The 21,154-nt window shown below is 33.6% G+C and overlaps 2 protein-coding genes across 4 annotated transcripts in view; one reads left to right on the top strand and one right to left on the bottom strand.

Annotated features, from left to right (window-relative positions):
* LOC106154614 (rho guanine nucleotide exchange factor 11) overlaps window positions 1-5,115 on the bottom strand; it is a 91,483-nt gene extending 86,368 nt beyond the window's left edge. The window contains exon 1 of the mRNA XM_087017803.1: window positions 4,774-5,115. Within this exon, the coding sequence (XP_086873929.1) occupies window positions 4,774-4,790 (17 nt within the window). The 5' untranslated portion in view covers window positions 4,791-5,115. The remainder of the gene's footprint in view (window positions 1-4,773) is intronic.
* A 565-nt stretch (window positions 5,116-5,680) lies between these two features.
* LOC106154617 (glucose-6-phosphate exchanger SLC37A2) lies at window positions 5,681-20,899 on the top strand. 3 transcript variants are annotated; one of them, XM_087017825.1, is made up of 18 exons: window positions 5,681-5,855; window positions 6,795-6,876; window positions 7,345-7,423; window positions 7,907-7,985; window positions 8,675-8,810; window positions 9,141-9,217; window positions 9,706-9,872; window positions 10,218-10,261; window positions 10,878-10,970; window positions 12,168-12,203; window positions 13,320-13,430; window positions 13,954-14,044; window positions 14,284-14,346; window positions 14,812-14,897; window positions 15,225-15,273; window positions 15,524-15,676; window positions 16,002-16,111; window positions 18,306-20,899. In XM_087017825.1, the coding sequence occupies exons 1-18, from the start codon at window positions 5,779-5,781 to the stop codon at window positions 18,369-18,371; spliced, it is 1,599 nt and encodes a 532-aa protein (XP_086873951.1). In that variant the 5' UTR covers window positions 5,681-5,778; the 3' UTR covers window positions 18,372-20,899. The 3 variants fall into 3 exon arrangements, with proteins under 3 accessions (XP_086873951.1, XP_086873953.1, XP_086873952.1); XM_087017827.1 differs by lacking the exon at window positions 10,878-10,970; XM_087017826.1 differs by lacking the exon at window positions 12,168-12,203.
* Window positions 20,900-21,154: the final 255 nt, after the last annotated feature.

Here is a 21,154-nt window from a genome sequence, read left to right as displayed (position 1 = left end):
TCTCTGTCATCTTCCCTCCTTCCTTCCCTCTCTTACTTCTTTCTTTTCTTCACTCATTTACTCACTCACTTACTCTCTCCATCCCTCTTTCATTCATTTCTTCACTGCCCTCTTCTTTGCCATCCACTACTATCAGTCATGTCTCATAACAAGTCATTTAGCAAAGCTATTTCAGTCCCCTTTGAAAGCCAGGAAACCATAACTGGTCACCACCTCCACCAGCAGGGAGTAACGCAACCAACACGTCACGGAATCACAATACTATTCCAGGAGAAACGATTCACAAATGGTGACCAGTACATGCTGCAAGTTCTGAGGAAAACAAGAGCTGTGTTTGGAGTGAAAACAGACACTGTAAGAAAGCACTACCCTTTCTAATTAGATATTGCAAATTCAATGCCAATTTTGAGCATAAAAAATACTTGCCTTTGAACCAATCTCTGTTATTACAAAGAGGGCAATGACTTGGTATAATGGCTTTTATCAATTAATTAAATGAAATGCCCCTTCCCCCTTTCAAAATACAAAATGTTTTTGATTTTATACAGGTTTGAGAATAATCACAGGCATATTCACACCTGCCTATACAAGAACATGCAAAGGAACTGAGGTAATGCAAGCAAATTACATATGCCTGGATGAATACAGCAGCAAAGTAGGGCATTATTCAGAGCATCTTGTTCTTTACCATCATTCACAAAAAAATTGAATGCGAATATAATGCACAGTTTCGATACTGTATTTACTGGAGTTAAGCTAATATGCCCAATAATACAGCTAATGCCACCAGTTGCATTAAATGCTGCAATGTATGCCCCATTACAGCCATTCCCCCAGTGTGATTAATTTCAGTTTATTTCCTCCATTGTTGCCACTTAGCCCCAGTTATTGCTTATTGATTTGAATGTGGAGGTCTGCAGGCACCACATCAGTGTATTGACTAACAGCAAGAAGGTGCAATGTTTGCTTACAGGGAAAACTATATTGAAAAGTAATGGGAAGAAGATGGTGGGTTAGCCATGTCCGGAGGGAGTTTGGTGATAGGGGGAAGGAGGGGCCATGTGAGCCGACATAACACTGCCATATGGCACAAATCTTAATTCTGAAACTTCTTAACAGTATACCATTTTTTGGGGTATAATTGGGTATTTCTCATGACTCTTGAGAAGACCAGGGACCAAATTCAAAGAAGAATCTTTGTCAAAAAAATGGATATAAACTCAGGCCAAATATCTGGTCTACCATATATATATATATATATAATACAAAGGAACAACCAAAACCAAAATTCTTACTATTTTTCAAGTTATCATATAATGTAATATTTATTTTCTTTAAAGAAAGAATGGAATACACTGAAAAATTTTTACTATAACCTTTGTTGCTGATGTACATACACAAACAGATTACTAGTATATATAAATCATCGAAACAGTCTGGAGTAGCTGTAAAAAAGCGAGTTATCTATCTAGGTCACAATAATAGAAAAAACATAAAATCAACAAAATGAGTGATAAAGTGCAGAATAGTATATTTACCTCCTGTGATTTGTTTAATTTAGAAAATTATCAGATTTCACTTGGCTAGGGATTGAACATACAGACATTTGACCTAAATATGTAGATAATTTTTTGGGGGGCAGTGCAAAGGTAATGAAATCTCTCCTATCATAAAATACAGTTGAGCTGCACCCAAGGCTTTTTTTTTTCTCCCACCAAGAGTTGTTTATGCATAGCTGTTCTTGCAGTGTTACAGCTACTCTAGAGTTATAACTAGAGGCTAGTAACTTCCCACTGTGATGAACTCATTTGTATTTTAATTTTATGTTAGAAAAATAATGAACACTTAGAGTGCTTGCAAAAAAATCTTTTTATGTTGAAAAGTCATGCCCTTGCATAAGTTAACCTGTCATCAATATCACATTGCTGGGAGAGCAAACGTGCATGTTCTAAGGCCCCCAAATAAACATTAGGTGAAGTACAAATAAGTCTAAGTAAACAGTTAATACAATATATATGAATATATTGCATAACTTGGGGCTAATTCACAGCAACATGTGTACGAGAACTTATAGCCTTTAAAACTCCCATCTCTAACAAGTGCATGCATCCATGCACACCTACACATGCATCTATACACTGAAAGGGTATGTGCACATCTGATCTGGACTGTGCACTCTTTTTGTGACAGTGAGGGCACAATATGGGCCACTTCTCCATAGAGGTTTTCTTAACATAGTATTCATATTTTATCTTAATATTGCGACATCAATGCTTTCTTATTCATTATGTATGTAGAACATGGTGTGGTAATAACTGAGCTTAAGTTCTTTAAAGCTTGTACATGTCCGACAGTGAGGTCACAGATATGCAATGGTGTTATTTTTATTGCTATTGTTATTTTTCAGTATATATACAGGCCTTCCTATTGCACATCACTTTAAGTCTTTCCAAAGTTTGTTATCAGTTTTTATTTCATCACAAAGGAAATGGTTGATATAACTAAATTAAACTGAAATAAGGTTAATAATGTACTTCTCTTTATTCTAGCAACTTCAGAATTTTGCTGTTGAAATATTCCACTTCCGTGACTTCTCAGTTGTCAATAAAAAACACACCTTATCAGGTGTGCCAAACCTACTACTAGTAAATTAACTGACAAGGAATAGCTGAGCACTACATCACTGATTATTACAATTCACTTCAAATGAAAATAACACAGCCTATACCGCACGATAAAAAACCCTGATAACAACACAATAAAATCAAGTGTTATTACTTTGAACAGGGTGGAGCCATATTACTTAAAGATTATTTTATGCTATCATCAACCTAAAAATAACATACACATGTTCACACACTTACATGCACACACACACACACACGTACACACACACACACACACACACACACACCTAGCTTGCCTTTGGTCCCAATATGTAAAACCACAACTTTACTTTCTTATGGAGGTTCATATAAAATAATCAAGCTTGAAGTGGCATTTGTACACAAACTGAGTGCTCATATCTCACACAGGAAAAGATAACTATAATTTATTATAAATCATTATCATCAAACACTGCTGTGATGGATAGATAGTATGTCGTGCTCTGACAGTAATTAAGAGACAAATTTGCAGAAATCCATACCACAGTCTTTCTGCTAGTATGTCCTTTAGTCATTCATGAAATAAATTTTAGGAGTCTTGGAACATTAGTGAATATATGTTATATAAATATACACTTAAGTTTACACATAATAAAGAAAACAGCTATGCAAATAATAGATAAATTTATCCAATGTGTTTTAGTTTAGAAAAAAAGGTAGAGTTTTGAAGTGAAGCAAAAAAACTTTAACTTCTTTTGTATGTCATTGCCATAAAAATAAAGACAGTGTGATACATATATTTGTTATACCTCAATTATTTTCAACAATCAACACCAGCAATCCAAGACAGATTGGAAATATTTTTACACTATTCACACAGTTTGTTGGTTTGGGGCTCACTTGAAGCTAACAGCATCTAATGAGTACAACATGGGAAATGTACAACTATTGTTGGTGCATTACTGGCTTTAGAAGATCAAACACTGTTATATATTGATAATTGCAGATTTAACAGTCTCTAGGGTTTTAATGGAATCAATTTACTCTGCACAATGACAGCTATATCGTGCTCTGATAAACATGACTTAAAGGCTTACTAGAACTAATGACAGTAAATTAACACACAATACTCATGTTATAACAAAAATTGTGCAATCTTATAGAGATCTTCCTAGACTTTACTACAAATCAATTGTAATGTAATAGTCTATGCCCATAATTTAAGTTTGCGCTCATAATCAAAACAGGCAAGTTTGTTTTTACCATGCCTTCCAATTATACATGCAAATCAGCTAAAAGAGAGTAGAAAAGGTTTTTAAAAGCCAAAATTTAAAAAAAATTGTTGTACATTTATCTAGACATGACCAAGTAGAGGTAACATGTCATAAATCATTTCTAGGCTAAGGGTACAAGTGCACCTAACGCTTTTAGCAGTCTGAACGAGGAGGTCTTCTTAGGCGTTTATCATGGATTTCAACCAATGTCCGTGTGGGATTTACCAACAATGAATGGACAATGTAAATGAGGACATTTGATGTAAATGGAGTGAGTTTGAGCGTGATTTGAAGGCTGTCTCTATTTTATTTTGAATTTTTAATGTGCCTCGAGGGTATCCTTGTTTCACAAGCTCTCCCTATTTTATTGACTCTATGGGAGCCTATGGGAACTTAACGGCATTCGTTTTGAATACTTTAACTGATTCTGATAGGGTTTACTGCTTTATAGTAGACTAGTATGGCACGATCATTTTATGTGGTTTCAAAGATTATGCAACCCATTTTTAATTCATGTAGCAATTATAGGGAGATTTTAATTTTCTAACCAATCGAGGTGATAGCCGAGCGTGCCTTGTTGATATTGGGCTATTCCTTCTAGTTACAGCAGCTGCTGTTCTAGTGTCCACTGTCCTGTTTATCTTTTCCCAGGGCACTTGTACAGGGTCAATCACTGAAGAATCAGTGTAAGAGATTAGGAGAGAGTACTTGGGCAGGAAAGCATCTGTCTTCACCCACAGCTACTGGTGACAAATTGTTATCACTTTCATCACATTCTGTGTAAACTGGAATGAATGGATTGGGTCTGACCCAATTTTTAACTACATTCACCACTCTTGAATTTTATCAAGACACCCACCAGTCCGTTAAAATGTAAAGAAAGGCCAACTTACTTGTCATTTACGGACATTTTGAAGCTACTACCGGCGTGTGTTTATGGTCATTTGTTGTAAGATAGTTCTCGCAGTGACACATCAAATTTGGAATAACTTGCTTTACTCCCACTGATTGTAAATACGCTCCCGTTCACCGCCCGTGCTTCCGTTTTCCTCAGATGGGACAAGGTGGTATTAGTGCACGCTTTAGAGGGTCCGCTTGTCAAATCTGTGTCAATTTGGGATATTATTACCATCAATCAGCTAATGTTGTTGAATATCTACAATGAAATTTGGAAATTTTTAATGAATTTACCACTTTGAGACAAAGCCGAGCAACAGCTGCAATGTGGTTGTTACTTCCGATGGAAAATAAATCTAATAAATAAATAAAAGCATTTATTGTTTCGTCCAGAATAAAGATGGCTAGCATATTGTTAAAAATACATAACGAATGTGCATTTCTTTACCAAACAGATGAAAATAACTCAATGATGAGCATTTATTTAAAATGCCCATTAATATCAGAAGTAAGATCCGGTAAATAGTCCAAATTGGAACTATTTTTAGCAAAACGGAAGTATAGGAGGACCGCAACATTGGAACTAGCAGATTGTCAATATGAAAACATTAATGAAACTATTAGTATTCCTGAATTATCTTAATTTATTAAGATTAATTAAAAATTATTTGATATTTTAACTTAATCCCTTTTACATTCAAGTTTTTATTTTTTTCACATAAACGCCTACCAAATTGGAGTCTCGTTATCAGTACGGTATTTAAATAAAATGCACTATTGAAAACGAGTTCTCGTTTAGAAAGTGTAAATATTCCAGTGCTTCAAAGAAAACAAAAAGCATTTTGATACTTAATTTATTTAAGACTAAAATTAAAATAATAATCCAAAACAGAAAACAGGCCAAAGGTGAAGAGGTGGTTTATGTGAGACTGCAAATAGTTCTTAGGATTAGCTCGCTCGTGATATCGCGGCTTGCTTAACAGATCATGTGACCTGCCAAAATGTCCAACTCGGTAGCTCCAGGTATCCGCTGTCTTCAACAAGCTGGTGGATCTTGTTGCTGTGATAGAAACAAGGGGTAAGAAACACCAAAGAATGTCAAGATATTGCTGAAACTAATCACGTTCAGATAAATCTTAGATTCGCGACACTACACACAGATTTAAGTGGAAATCAACTTCTATGATCCCAACGCTAGTGTCAGTGTCACACTCACAGTCACCGACCGCGGAATTAGGTTATAACCTGCGCCAAGACATTAACTGATTGCATGACTCATAGTATATTGCCGCACACACATGAATCTATGTTATCAATTTTTGTGTGTTTCGTTTGTACGCTTAATTAAACTACAACCTACGTTTGGCATAGTTTAGGTGTTTATATTTTCAAGTTAGTTACATCTTCATTCAATATATACCACTTACTGCATCTTAACTGACGTGACTGAAAAAAATAATAACTTGAAATGTTGATGAGACATGAAATGAGTACACAATGCAAACATCACGACTTAAGCTTTTCATTTTATTTGACTGAACAGGTTTAAATTGATGTTAATGATAAGAACAATAATAATAAAAATGATAATAAACCTTATTTAAAGAGGGTAAAACATGTTAAGTGTATACACTTATCTTACACATGGCTTCCTTAAAAGTTTAATTCCATTAGTAAGTATGCCTCCAGGTATTGCAGAGGATGTGGATTTTAGTCACATGTATTAAACAGATACCTGCCAAAGGCTACCAGCTTTTTATTCATTATTCATAACTGTAGGCTGCAGTGTTCCCAAAAAGTAGGGCATGAATAATATCCTACATTAGAATTAGTTGAAGTCATTATTTTTATATAGATTTTTTATATGTTTGCTTGGTCAGAGGCTTTTCGCTACCAGCAAGAATGACATGGCCCTTCAGGAATATTTGATTTGACTAGAAATCAAATTATTTAATTGTTGTTGTATTTATTATTCTTTGTAGTTTTTTTATGCCCCTTTTTGTCTTTTTTTTTTCAGCTACCGAGCGTATATTTTAATATTGACATTTCTTGTATACACATCATATCATCTTGCCAAAAAGCCTCTCAGCGTAGTTAAGGTAAGTTTTTTGTTAAAAGTTATTTATTTATTTATTAATTGCATGCGTGCATGTGACTAAAAGGCTTTATATATTGAAAATAAGCCTGCCAAACTTGCTTCAGTATACGGTATTTGAAGCAAATATGATTTAAATTACAGTTTTTCAGATTTAAAAAAGACAAAAAGTGCAAAAAAGTATGTTAGTATCCATGAAGATTCCTTTTCACATTAAATATTTGCATTTACATTATTCCTATGAGTCTCTTGGGCATTTTTAACTATGTCTGTGATAGCATGTCCAGTACTTGTGTGCTATTTCATAGCTTTGTGCTTCTTCATCTTCATTGTCCTTGTTGTTGAGTGTTTGCTATTGTCATTGTTGGTCCTAGTCTATATTTTATATAGAAGTTGTGTCCTTGAACTAGGAGGAGAAAAGATTATAACTTCAAGGAAGTTTTATTATTGCTACTTTTTTTTCCTGTTATAGAATGCCCTCCATGGGAATTGTTCCAGTAAAGCAGATAACTTTTCACTCAATGATACAGCCTGTGATTGGAAGCCTTTTGGTAAGTAGAACTGTCTCTACAGTATCAAGACATTGAATATTGTTGAGGTGAATGGTGATATTTCCATTGTTCAAAATGATAAATGCACATAGCCTGCAGGTTTAAACAGTCTGTGTCCAATAAATTCTTTAGACTTCTGGTCAAAATCAGCAAAAGCGGCCATAAATAATAATGTTAGAGTAATATAAAAAGATTTTGAACAAACTCACAAAATTTCCACAGACTGGTTCTATGTTAACCATGTTTGGCATCTGGCCAGTATTTATAGGGCAATCTGCTTAAAGCAATAGTTTGGTATAGTTTATGTATATGGCCCATTATCATACTGATCGGCCATGTATGGATATATTCATTGTCACATCCAAAAAAGCTTTAGGGAGGTGTGTTAAATATTTATGATGTCATATGGTTCATGTTTAATTCTTCTTATTGTTTTTCTAAGCCTTTATGAAAATTTTGTATAAAAAGTTTCTTTTTTTTCAGATAAAGAGAATGCAGAGGAACTGCTTGGTAGCTTGGACTATGCTTTCTTATTTGCCTATGCTGTAGGCATGTTTATTAGGTAGGTACATGTATTGGCTAGGAACTATTGTCATTTCAATCACATATGTGTCATCATATGCTGATTCAGCATCTTTACATTGGTTGGAAATGACATATCCCATTTCTTGTCTTTCATATGAAATAAACAGGCTTATATGAATCATTGAACAGAATGAAATTGATGCCCTGATATTGACTTGGATCTATTTGAAGGTTGGATGTTTCTTTATAAAAGTGCTCAAGAACCATTTGAATGGGGTTTTATATTGTGCACGTGTTCATTGAACATTGTTGTTTTGGGACTGTTCACAGATCAGTGCAGATCACATGAGTCGCATCAAAGTTCTGTCATGTGGCATGAGTAACAACCTTTTTTTTTTTGTGGTCTCCTCCCAAAATATCAGCCTTGTGAAATTGGCTTGTCTTTATGATTTTAACTTTATATATCCAGTTTTTTTTTCATTTATTATTAAGGATGTACTTATTTTATAACAAAAGCTGTTAAATTATGTTATGTATGTCACATTATATATAATACTCTGTGATAGGCAAGAGTGTATGCATTGGTGCTAGCTATGAAGTTATTGTCATATTTTAAAGAACTCATTTTAAAATGCCTGTTACAGCTATGTACTAATGTATTTATTTGATAAATTATTGAAGGCTTAATGTAGTTTTCCAATTAAATCCGTATCTTCTTTCTTTCAGCGGCCATGTTGCAGAAAGGATGAATTTAAGATATTTCCTCAGCGTGGGAATGATTTTGACAGGAATTCTTACTGCTCTGTTTGGCATGGGATACTTCTGGAATATCCATATATTAATATTTTATTTAACTGTACAGGTAGGACACTCAGGCACTTTAAAGTTTTTTGATGTTTGTAGTATATTTTTAACATCTTTTTTTATTTCTTCAATAGAAGAGATTTGCTGCACAAAAGTGTTGTAAATTGAATTTCCTCTGTCATTTTACTTAAATTATAGCAATAGAAATAATCAATTGATTTTCTAGTTTAGATGTTTACTGTAAGTCACATTTTTGCATATGACAATGATTGCATAAGCTGGATTACATAACAGTTAGATTGACTGGATATTATCTGTCTGGTTTTGATTATCATAAATATATTATCAGTGGTATGCAAAGTGTGATAAACTCGTGTTTCTATTTCAGATCATTACTGGGTTGTTCCAGTCTACAGGCTGGCCTAGTGTGGTGGCCACAGTGGGGAATTGGTTTGGCAAGGGAAAGTGAGTTGATGTGATTGCGTTAGATGTGAGGATGAGAGTGGAGATTGTGTTGGATGTGATAGCAAGTGTAAGGAATGTGTTGGATGTGTCAACAAGAGGAGGGATTGTGTTAGATGTGACTACGAGAGGGGAGATTATTGTGTTGGATGTGACAGCAAGTGAGAGGATTGTGTTAGATGTGGCAACTAAATTAGGGATAATCATTGTATTGGATGTTGCAGCAAGAGTGAAGATTGAAACAGAAAAAATAGATTTTTCTAGATCATACAACATTTATTTAACAGTACTGTTGCTACAAAGGACATCGGAATCCAATTTCAATAAATTGTTTTGTCTTGTAGTTTTCCGATTATAAATGATATCAGTTTTTAATAAAATGGACATTTGCATCCTATTAAACTATAAATTGAAAAGACGATGTAATTCAATTCATCTTATGATTCTTCAACTGTAAACAACCCATTCAACTGGTTGGTTCTGTGTTCCAGGCGAGGTTTTATCATGGGGGTGTGGAACTCTCACACCAGCGTAGGGAACATCCTTGGTTCTGTCATAGCTGCTGCCTTTGTCAACTATGCCTGGGGGTGGTCCTTTGTGGTCCCTGGCCTGATAATAGGAGGACTTGGGATAGTGGTGTTCTTCTTCCTTGTGCCTGGTGAGTACATTTGAAGTCTTAATTTGCTGTATTATGCCTGGTGGCTGAAAGGGCCAGTAGGCTAAAAAGTTTTTTGAATGTGCACTGCACTTCTGTTTATGAAGATAATTAGTCATCTATTTAAAGTGAGTTAACAAGTTTAACAGTATTTAGTCTATGGCTGAACTTAAATACACAGTGCAATACTTTTAGCACTTTGTAAGGGATTTAGTTTCCCACTGGTTGTCATCAAAGTCAGAATTTAAAATTGTTCCCCCCCCCCTCCCCAAAGAAAGAATTTCCCAGCACATTAATGAGATAAGCAGTTCAAAGAAGCACTTGTTTCTTTTCTCCCTTTTTTTTCAGACCCAGAAGATGTTGAATGTAGTTTACCAGACCATCAGGGCAAGGTAACTTAGTTAATAGTTGTTTATTTTTTTTATTTATTTTAAAAAAGAAAAATTAATCAATTTTACATTCTGTGAACATAGATTTATCAATGGTGAATGTGGATCTTAAGTAATCTAGGCATCTGCCTTGTTTTAAAATTTCAGTCAAGAATCTAACCTGAAAATAAATTAGAATTTGATGATTTATATTTGAGACATTCGTACTATGATTATGGATATTTAATCTATCATTTGATGTATCATTTTGTCTTGATATTGTTGAAAAACAATTAAATGTTTAGAAATTACTTATTAACATACTTGCATTTTTCTTTCTTTCTTTTGCTATTTAGGCTGTGAAGTGCTTGATTTTAGTTTGACACATTCTTCTGTTGTGTTAGTAGTGGCTTTATTTTTTGCATGTGCTTGAAATATAAATATATATATTATATATAAATTGCTGATAGTCAGTAAGCAGTGCTAACCCCAAGTGTGATAGCCAACCATACAGAATCCTTGCTTCTGGCCTTTTTAAGCTTCATTATATTTTAACTAGAATGTCTGTATATTGAGTGTTTATCAACCTGTCTGCTTCTGTTTGCTTATATGTGTTTGTACTTCTTTTAACAACTAACAGCAAGTAGAGACTCATAACCGGGCTCGGGATCTTGTAGAGTCCTACAACCCAGACCATGACAAGTTTATGGAAAAGACACCATTTTTGGGAGAGGTTTGTAAATGACTTATATCATTGTTTCCTGACACTAAAGATATGTTTGTGTCCATTGGATTCAAGAAAGAGGTATGCCTCTGTATATATAATGTGTTGGATTTTTGGAAAAATATCCTCCAGCTGTTACTTTGTATAAGATTAAAATATTTGTGTATTTGGGATTTAAGTCCAGCTGTTAAAACTGCCATAGGCAAATCTCAGTTACTAAATGTTAACACATAATTTTTTCTATATAAGTAAATGGCAAGTTTTTTTTTTAATGTTCACCCTCTTTGTAACTTGAGATACCTATCACCTACACTTCGTAATCAAAGTAATATAAAGTGACTCAAAAGCTTTCTTCCTTCCTTGATTTTTCTTATTAAATTAACTATCCTCAAATAAACTGCCTGGATGTTTAATAGAAGTTATTGGACTCCTTTAAACTTATCTCTTATACAAAATAGCAACCCATTCTTTTTTTTCTAACCTAGTCATGCTTCCTTACCCTATTCAAGTGGGCATGTTATTGCTCTGTAGTCAAGTAAGAAAAACATTTTATTTCCCTTTGGTGCAACCCATCAACCAGGAAGTTCTCACATCACTTCAAATCATTATGATTCCCTTTTTCCTGAGAGTCATCTGCGTACCTTATCACTCCTTGTACATGTGTTAGCATTTTTCTACTTCAGCAGTCTGCTCATATTATTTAGTTGCTTTCTTTTTTGACAGACCATGTAAACATGACAGAGATGAAAAATCACTTGAAAAAATGGTGAAGAAAAATCGTTTTCCATATATATATTTATATATTGATGTTTATTTTTTGGTATTCTAAACATGTGAAAACATATTTACCTTTTGAAACCAGTTGTTGAGAAAAATGTGACTTATTCCAACAACTTGTACATCATTTCTCTGTCATTTTTTCTGGACTTGTGTGTCCTTTTTTATATAAGGGCAGTGTTATATTTATTTGCTTCATGATAATGTGTGGCAAATTGATCTTGATAGTAGACTGTTTTATACAGCTAATCCTTAACACCTGCAGTGTTGGCTTTTAACTCACTTCTTACCACACTATGTTTATATTCACTCTCCTTATTCATATTTAACACACACACACACAAATGATTTGAAAGTACATGCTCTGTACAATTCAAATATATTATTTGAAAAACTTATCCATTTTTGATGATTTTCTTATCAACTCAGGAACCCGTCCATAGATATGTATACTCTAGAATACCAGTAAGTATTAATGGTAGTGTCACTTCATGTAGTGTCACAGGTGCTCTGGATATATGAAACCACACCACTCTCACATTTATTGTCCTGTAAGAAATCTGGAAGAAAATATTGCATACACTAGCTTTGCACTAAGTTTTACATATTGACCACAACACCAAATATTGTTGACACGATGCCCAACCAGCACCATGTGATGGCTGATATATACTGTGTGATATCTGTGACAATTGTTATGTATTAAAATGTTATAATACCGTATTGGAGCTTGTCTAGACAATAAGGTGATAACACATTGCCATGATAAAAAACAAGTACAGCCAAACTATTGTGCCAGATGTGGAAGAATTATAGTAAAATGGTAGAAAATTGTGATCAGAGCTTTAAGACTGCCGAGTCAGCAAATTGTGTTTGATGTACGCAGGAGTAAGGCAAGAGTGGATGTCATGTGCATGTGCACATATATGAGTATATATTCTTTCCCTATACTATTTATACATATGAGTTGATATGATTGTGTTAAGTGTGATGGTAAGAGTTAAGATTGTGTTGGATGTGGCAGCAAGTCTTAGACCTAAGTTTCATACTGGACTTTTAAGTATTACTATTTAATTCTTATGAAAATGGAAACATCAGAACATTCTCAATTAAACGTAACGAGTTATAATATGTTATAATACTAGACCAGTTGCTACATATATTTAAATATATGAATATCTTCTAGTAAAGACTTTTCTAAGCTGTGTCCTATGTCTGTTTGATATAACAGTTTCTTTTAATAGCAGCTAGAATTGGAATTACTTTTTGGGCTCCAACAATTTAGTGCCCATTAAGTCACTTTAACCAGAGAATGTTTAGAACTTTGTCTTCTTCACTCATTGGTCTGAGATAGCCTGACTTGATTACATTACATTTAAAAGAACATTTTCTCTGCCTTGATTTAAGATAGGATTATGCCTGTCATAATGTACTTGGTTGAACTTAGTGGTATTTTAGTAAAAAATTACATGAAACAATGTTCATAATTGAAAATTAAAGGAAACCTTTTGATTAAAAGATCAGTAAAATTTGTGATGGATTGTCATTAAATTTTTAAAAAAATGTTGTCCCATGTTTCAGAACGCAGAAGAGGAACCCCTGTCATCTCAGTCAGTAAATAATGTTGATAATCTGCCTCAGGAGCATGCTGAACACGAACCCATTTCTCTACTGGGGGCCTTGAAAGTACCTGTAAGTACTGAGGAAGTTTGCTGGAACCTGTAACAGACCTTGTTAACAAAATTGTCATTTGAGGATTGGAGCTGAAAATTAGTGACCTTGATGGCCAAATTAATGACTAGGGGGGGGGGGGGGGGGGGGGCATTTACAACCAAAGGTGATCCATGGACTAACAGATCCACAGATCAAATATGGCAGACCCACTTGAAAGCTTACTGCATAATCCCCGTGAAGAATCTGTTCAGTGTCTATTTAGGGATTAGGCGGCAAGCATTCAAGTAAGTCTGAATGAGCCCTTAGCAAATCAATGGCAGATGATTATAAGGTTAGCAAAATTTTACCTTTTTTCTGCAACCTTTACTTTTATGTCTACAAAATTACCTCTGTCATTTCTTGCTGGATAAAATAGATTTTAATTGAGCTTAAAACCCTCAGAAGAAAGTTAATTTTGAAACTCGTTGTTGATAACAGTAGTACATTTGATGCATCTACTGATATTTTGTTAAATTATGTTAAATTTTATGTTCTCTTCCAGGGTGTAGTAGAATTTTCTCTGTGTTTGTTTTTTGCCAAACTCGTCAGTTACACCTTCCTGTTCTGGCTACCAAAATACATCAAAGCTACCAGTAAGTAGCCTTTGATCTCAATTTTAAAATACATCTTTCTTTTTAGGATTAAATAAATTTTAAGAGGTGAAGGGTAGGGAGTCTACATCATTTGCATATCATGGAGACTGCTTACTTAGCCCTTTAATTTAAAATTATCTCATTTGCCTTGTATAAAATGTTTCTGATTAAAAGAAGTTAAATAGGACATAAAGATTGATTTGTTTGTATTATTAGTAACATTAACATTTATCTTTTAGCTTCTCTGTCTTCTGAACAATCTGGTGATTTGTCTACTGTATTTGACTTTGGGGGCATTTTTGGTAAGTGTATCTTCTGGCTCCAGACATTACTACTTTAACATTTCTGTATGGAACTTCCAGTGTGTGTGCATGCATGCATCTGAGCTCGTGCTTGAGAACATGTATATTTAAATTTGTATGTGTATGTCATAAATAAATATCAATGCTGGAACTAACTGTGACTCAGTTTTGCAAAGTAAATTTCAGATATAGTAAGTGTTGTATGGGTATACATATGGTTGATATTCTGGGTGGTATAATAGCAGGTGTTATATATGAGTTATGGTTGATATTTCAGGTGGTATAATAGCAGGTGTTATATATGAGTTATGGTTGATATTTCAGGTGGTATAATAGCAGTTGTTATATATGGGTTATGGTTGATATTTCAGGTGGTATAATAGCAGTTGTTATATATGAGTTATGGTTGATATTTCAGGTGGTATAATAGCAGTTGTTATATATGAGTTATGGTTGATATTTCAGGTGGTATAATAGCAGGTGTAATATCTGACATTACTGGAGGGAGAGCAACTGTTTGTCTAGTCATGCTGATTATTGCAGCACCAGTGGTGAGTTTATTAAAGATTGATACAAAGCACAACATCAGAACACAACACAACATAATCTGCTGCCTCATAAAAATAAGAATGATAAAAAGATATGCCACAAAAAAGTTTTGTTAATGATTGACAGAAACCAGATCAATACATATTTTGTAACTGTTGAGAGAAAATGAAAAAAAAATGTAGATAGTAATTTTTACACATTTATTTGCTCATTCATGTATATAAATAATAATATATGGTTCATGCTAGTATGTGCCCAAAACTTCAATTTTTACTGCAAGAATAAATTTAGGAGATTTATGTTTCTTAAATAAATGCATTACTTTTCAGTTATTCATTTACAATGCATATGGGACAGTGACCTGGGCTTTCAACATATGTAAGTGAAAATTGAATAATTTTGTATATCCTTTTATGAAAAATTGTAAAATTATTAATTTACACACCCAAATATATTTATACAAAAATTATCAAGAAAAAACCTGTTCTGTTCCAACTGAAAATACAATATCTTTAGTTCTTAAAAGAAGGTAAATAAAGAGGGTATTTCTTGAAAATGATTTATCAGTCAGGTCTATATATAATTTTGTCTTATTAATAAACTAAATGCAGTTTCACTTACCTTTCAGTCCTCTTATTTACCTGTGGTTTCTTTGTCAATGGTCCTTATGCCCTGATAACAACTGCAGTGTCAGCAGACCTGGGCACTCACAAGAGTCTGAAGGGGAACGCCAAAGCTCTGGCCACTGTCACAGCTATTATAGACGGAACTGGGTCTATGGGTGAGTTACCATGGTCATATACTACTGTCTTGTTATAATAGGTAGAACTGGGTCTATGGGTGAGTTATCATGGTCATATACTACTGTCTTGTTATAATAGGTGAGTTACTATGATGGCAGTAAGAAATTGCCATCTTGGCTATAGTAGGTGGGACTGGGTCTGTGAATGAGTTACACCTATGATTGAGTTATTGTCAGTTTTAAAAATTATAGTATTTTGTTTTGAATGAATTATAAATTGTAAAATCACGATAATTTATTGCTGGAATATGAATTGATAAAAGTGTAAAAAAAATTCTATTTTCTCCTTTCCATTTTTCTTCAGGTGCTGCACTTGGTCCTCTACTCACAGGTCTTATCACTCAGGGAGAAAGGAAAGACGCCTGGAAGGATGTTTTCTATATGCTCATTGCTGCTGATGTGGCCGCTCTACTGGTGAGTGCCTACATAATACTAAAAGATTCCAAGAAAGTGAACTTCAGTGTGTGGAAAGTGTCCAAACAGTGCTCTGGAATAGTCTGTGCTGTAGTCGTAGGGGTAGTGGTGGCGCTCTCTTCCTTGAGGATAATCAGGACTATATCTGAATAATGTGGCTTATTGGTACTCTGTACCAGCTAGATATGGGGGTTACATTTTTGTTGTTTTTAAGTTTTAAACTGAGAGAACTGATCAAAGATGGGGATATATTTAGTCAGGTACTGCTGTATTTATTTATTTATGCATAAGACCTGCGCGCATATATATATATATATATATATATATATATATATATATATATATATATATATATATATATATATATATATTATGTAGACTAGGAGGATATCTATCTCTGACAGACAAAACATTACCTATCATAGTATTTTTGCATAATGTTGTGTTCAAAACTGATTGTTCAGCTGTTCGAAATGTCCTCTATTTATATGTGTTCAACCTGTTTAATGGTCATCGGAGGTGGGGCTAACTGTATTTTAATGTTTATATATCATACTGTGTAACGAGTCTGATCATGGCTAGTATCCTTGAGGCATACAAATTATAAAATGAGTGCTGTGAGTCTGAAACAAAAATTTGGTATTCTTGAGCAATCAAAAATAATGTTAACAATAAAGCTTCAATGATACTGGCCTGTGTTGTATTTAACCCCTGTATTTGTGGTAGGATTGAAGCAACATGCTACATGCATGCATGTTTGATGTGGGTAAAAAAAACTTGCCTTTTTAAAAATGCTTATGGCAATCTCTGTTACAAGTGCTATGACTAAAGGATATATGATCTTCAGTAAGTGGTAAATTATGTTCAGTAAGTAGTAAATTTATTAACACCTACTGAGTCTGTGATAATTTCATGTTTGTAGGTTTACTGGTTTAAATGAGTTTTCAATCTCAGACCTGCTTGGTTGATATACCTGTACAAAGGGAAGATCATTTTCCTTACATATAGATTTATATCTTGTTGTTGTTGAATCTCAAACCTAAATAAATATTTGAATAACTTCTTACTTATTGCATCAGATAGTATATTTTCTCATATTTTACTTGTTGATATGCATTTTGAGTATATATTAACATCCATTTATGGAGGTTCATAATAGTCTCAAAAGTTTGAGGTAAGGTATAGTATGTATACTTATATATGAATAAAAAAAAAGCAGACATTTTATATGCAGAGTAATAATTCAGATGGATAAAGTATCAAATCTGTATAAAAGTTTGACTTTGTATCTTCAACAGCATTCCAAAAGAGCAACTTTGTGATGGTATATTTATTTATTAACAGGTTTTTGGATTGTTGAAGTTATTGCTGATTCTGTAACTTAAAAAGTTTTGATACTTTTTTGTACAAATAATAAGATCTCTTCATATACATTTGTTGCAACTTAAGATTTGAAGGTAATTTTCAAAATCGCTTTCTCTCTTTTTCTAAGCAACATGTATTTATGTGGTGAAATTGGTTGGTCCCCTTCCCCTATTTTTTTATCACTGCCAAAACCACTAACTGATAGTTTTCAGTGACAGCCATCTTTGATTTTGCAGCCATATTAGTAAATGACACCTGTCCTGGTATGCAGTACCTTTGATTATGCCCCAATGTTAAACTGTGCCATGTTGGTGCTTGAGTATATAAAAGCATGTTTTGTTCATCATACATAATGCCCTCACAGGGAAAGTTGTGTATTTGTTGGGTCTTGCAGATAGGTTTCTTGTTTGCAGTGGTATTTAGTTAGGTTTTACATGTAGGTGCTAGATTGTTCATTGAATAGGGATTTTGAAATCTGTGTTGTATATTAATATAAACTAGGGGTAAGTCTAGCCTAGTCCAGGGCACACATTACATGCATACACACAACACACTAACTTTTCACTGGGGAAACAGATATATAATAATAATATCCATATATGTCTGTTAAGAGTATTGCAATATATTCAATGCAATAAGTGGGGAATATTATTTTGTTAATTTTGTTTAAGGTTTATTTATGGTTTTTCTTTTAATTTTATGCAAATGTATCAATCAAGACATTTATAAGTGATTTCTGGCAACGATTTCTGATATCTGCTCAGAGCAATAAATTGGATAATTAAACCATACAATATTCTGACTTTGTTCTTTTTTCTTCTTCCTTTAGCTCCTCTTTCGGCTTGTATATAGAGAATTCAGTGGTTGGTGTCGACGTAGGGAAGTGGAGTTATGATCGAACATCCTGACCTTGGATGACCTTGAATGAAGACTGCAGTAAATGGTGACCTCTACCTTTAATATCACTTTCAAGGTGCAATCATTATTGAATATCTCCTTGGCATTCAACAATCAGAGAGTTTTTCCTCTAACCTCAGACATTTCTGTCTCACTGTAATTTGTCAATTTTTTTTCAACCACAAAATCATCTGCTAAGTGTTTTATTTGTGGATTTGAAATGATTGTGGTTTTTATTCACATGAACCAAACTAAAAGGTGGTTTTATTCAATATTGTTTAAGCAATTTAGACAAGACAAAAGTATTAAAATGTAGAGTAATGAAATCTGAAGTATATTGATAGCCCCCCTCCCCACCTCCACCCCTCCCCAAAAGGTCTTAAAAATAAAGTTAATTGATCAGTGACGGAGAAAAGACATTACTACAAAGGCAGTGTTCAAAATTTTTTAATCTTACTTTCTAAAATTGTGATATTTTTTAAATTCAAATGAACTAGTTTCTCATTTGGGAGTAGAGTTTCTTAGGTCACAGCAATAAGTGGAAATGAGTCATTTTTATTTTAAATTGTAGATTACAAGCAGGTCTAGAAGGAATTTACTTTACATATTTTGTGTTTTAGTGTGTTTTTATCTTTTTTTTAAAGATATTTAACCATTTTATCAAAGAATAATTCACCCTTTTAACCTAGATAACAGCATTGAAATATTTGAACAAGTGAAACACTGTTAAAGTTAAACTGCAAAGAATGATTCTCATGTAAAAATATTATTAAATTTCATGGTTTATGAACGTGATTATTTTGTTCAATGAGATATCGTTCTCCACACACATACACATATATATTTATAAGCAATATTTTAAACAGAACTACAGAGGTATGGGGTTAATGAACAATGGTAATGTGGGGTTAATGAACAGATAACGGATTGCAAATGCCAGCCAGGTGATTATTTTAAATGACATCTTTTTTTACAGGCTATCATTAGCTTCCTTTGTGAAATTTATACAGTAACCAACTTAATTTCCAACTTAATTTTTATGGTGTTTTTTTCACACAATACTGAAATTGAAGGTCTCCAAAATTTTCTGTGAATTATGATACATTTGTCTTCTTTTCTTAGACAAGAAGGTGCAAATAATTTTCAGTCCTATTGTAAGGTATTTGAATGAAAACTATAAATGTTTTCCTTGGATGAAGAAAATCTGAATATGAGAAAAACATTTTGATAATCCGTATTTGACTCTTCACTGGTGCATTTGCACTACCAGTCATCATTTAATGGAGAGATTGTTTGACATTTTGGAACTAATTTCAAATACCATTTTATGATTTATGATTGTTATATAATAGTAATTTTGCTTCAAATAATCGCTGGCTATTTATTAATGCGCCCCAGCCATTCCTGTACAATTTAAGCTAATTCAAGCATCTTGGTCAAAAACTTCATCAGAGTTGGCAAGTTCATTTCACATTCCAAGAAAATGCCACCACTCCACAATGATGTAATATATTTTCTATGCCTTTATACACAAGGAGTGGTTTACTAGCAGGTGGAGACTGCATTGTGATACATATAGTAGATACACCATGGCTGGATGAGAAGTATTACTCCAACCAATACCACAACAGATGGGGAGAACAAAAGATCCCTGCAGTTAGCATCAATGCATAGCGTGCCCGTTTGCAAACCACGCCATGTCTTGTTCTTATTTTCTCAACACTCGTCATAAAATAAATATTATGTATATACCGTTACACAACTTGGTTCAAATCTGGGAAGTTCAATTCTGGATGTATAGTTTTTTTTCTTTTCTTAGGGTAATGACACTGGGTGATATTTGAAAACTGAAATCTTAAGATGCTGACACTCAGATGTTGAAATTCATCCTTCCTTAACCAAGTTTAGTTCTTAGGTTTGTAGAAGATAATGACACTGTCTGTAATATTTTACTTTGTTGTGTGTTGTGGAGTTTTTCCTCTTTTATAATAATTGTTATTCAATTTTTTTAAGGGGATGAAGTGTAATTCTTAATATTATATTCTAATGTAAACCTGAACAAACATTCAGAAGATTGTCATAGGCAGTGTCAAGTCTCTTGCTGTTATGTTTTGCCATACATTGGCAAGGTTGCTTTTTTAAAATCCTGTATAGTATAGATTGGGAAAATTTAGTTTTATTGCATACTGTTATCCATTGTAGATACTTAAAAGTTACAATTATGATATTTCTTTCGTCAGGAAATTATGATATTTCTTTCTCCTGACAACTTCACCTCAAGTGTTGATTAATCAGGGCTGGAAAGGTACCACAATCTTGACAAAAATAATTCCAACTTACAGCTTATTTTCCATTTCATTTTATATACAGTTTACCTCCTCTTCTGGAGTTGTTAGCAGACTTGTTAACAAGAAAGGTTAACACATTGAACAAAGTTTCATAGTATGTGATAGTTAAAATAAGGTGACATGGTTTCATATAATTTTGAGTGAAGATAATAAATTAAATTAAATAGACCATTGAAAATTTTGTTGTGTGAGTTTATCCCCAATAGAAGTTTTCAGAACATAGTTGTCATGACCAAACTTTCCCAGGTCCAGAAGAGAGTCTTGGGGAGAGGGGGATGGGGGGGGGGGCATTTTTTGTGGCATCAACACTTTATCTTGACGGAGACCATTAGGATCGATTAAAAATTCTCAGACTTGTGTAATTCTTTGTGAAAAACTCCCCATTTTATTTGGATATGGTATGTCCATTTTTAATAGTAATCATCTTTGTTGG

Source organism: Lingula anatina, chromosome 7, assembly GCF_051362555.1.
Source record: "Lingula anatina isolate TDL-2025a chromosome 7, LinAna3.0, whole genome shotgun sequence".
Classification (NCBI taxonomy): Eukaryota; Metazoa; Brachiopoda; class Lingulata; order Lingulida; family Lingulidae; genus Lingula; species Lingula anatina.
The sequence above is the reverse complement of the archived record's forward strand: the minus strand, read 5'-3'. Positions and strand labels throughout refer to the sequence as shown.

What these genes read in the sequence shown, in the direction of transcription:
- LOC106154617 (XM_087017825.1), top strand. Translation starts at nt 5,779, where the DNA reads ATGTCCAACTCGGTAGCTCCAGGTATCCGCTGTCTTCAACAAGCTGGT. An exon ending in GCTGTAGGCATGTTTATTAG is followed by an intron (nt 7,986 to 8,674) that starts GTAGGTACATGT and finishes TCTTTCTTTCAG; the next exon opens with CGGCCATGTTGCAGAAAGGA. An exon ending in AAAATACATCAAAGCTACCA is followed by an intron (nt 14,045 to 14,283) that starts GTAAGTAGCCTT and finishes TTTATCTTTTAG; the next exon opens with CTTCTCTGTCTTCTGAACAA.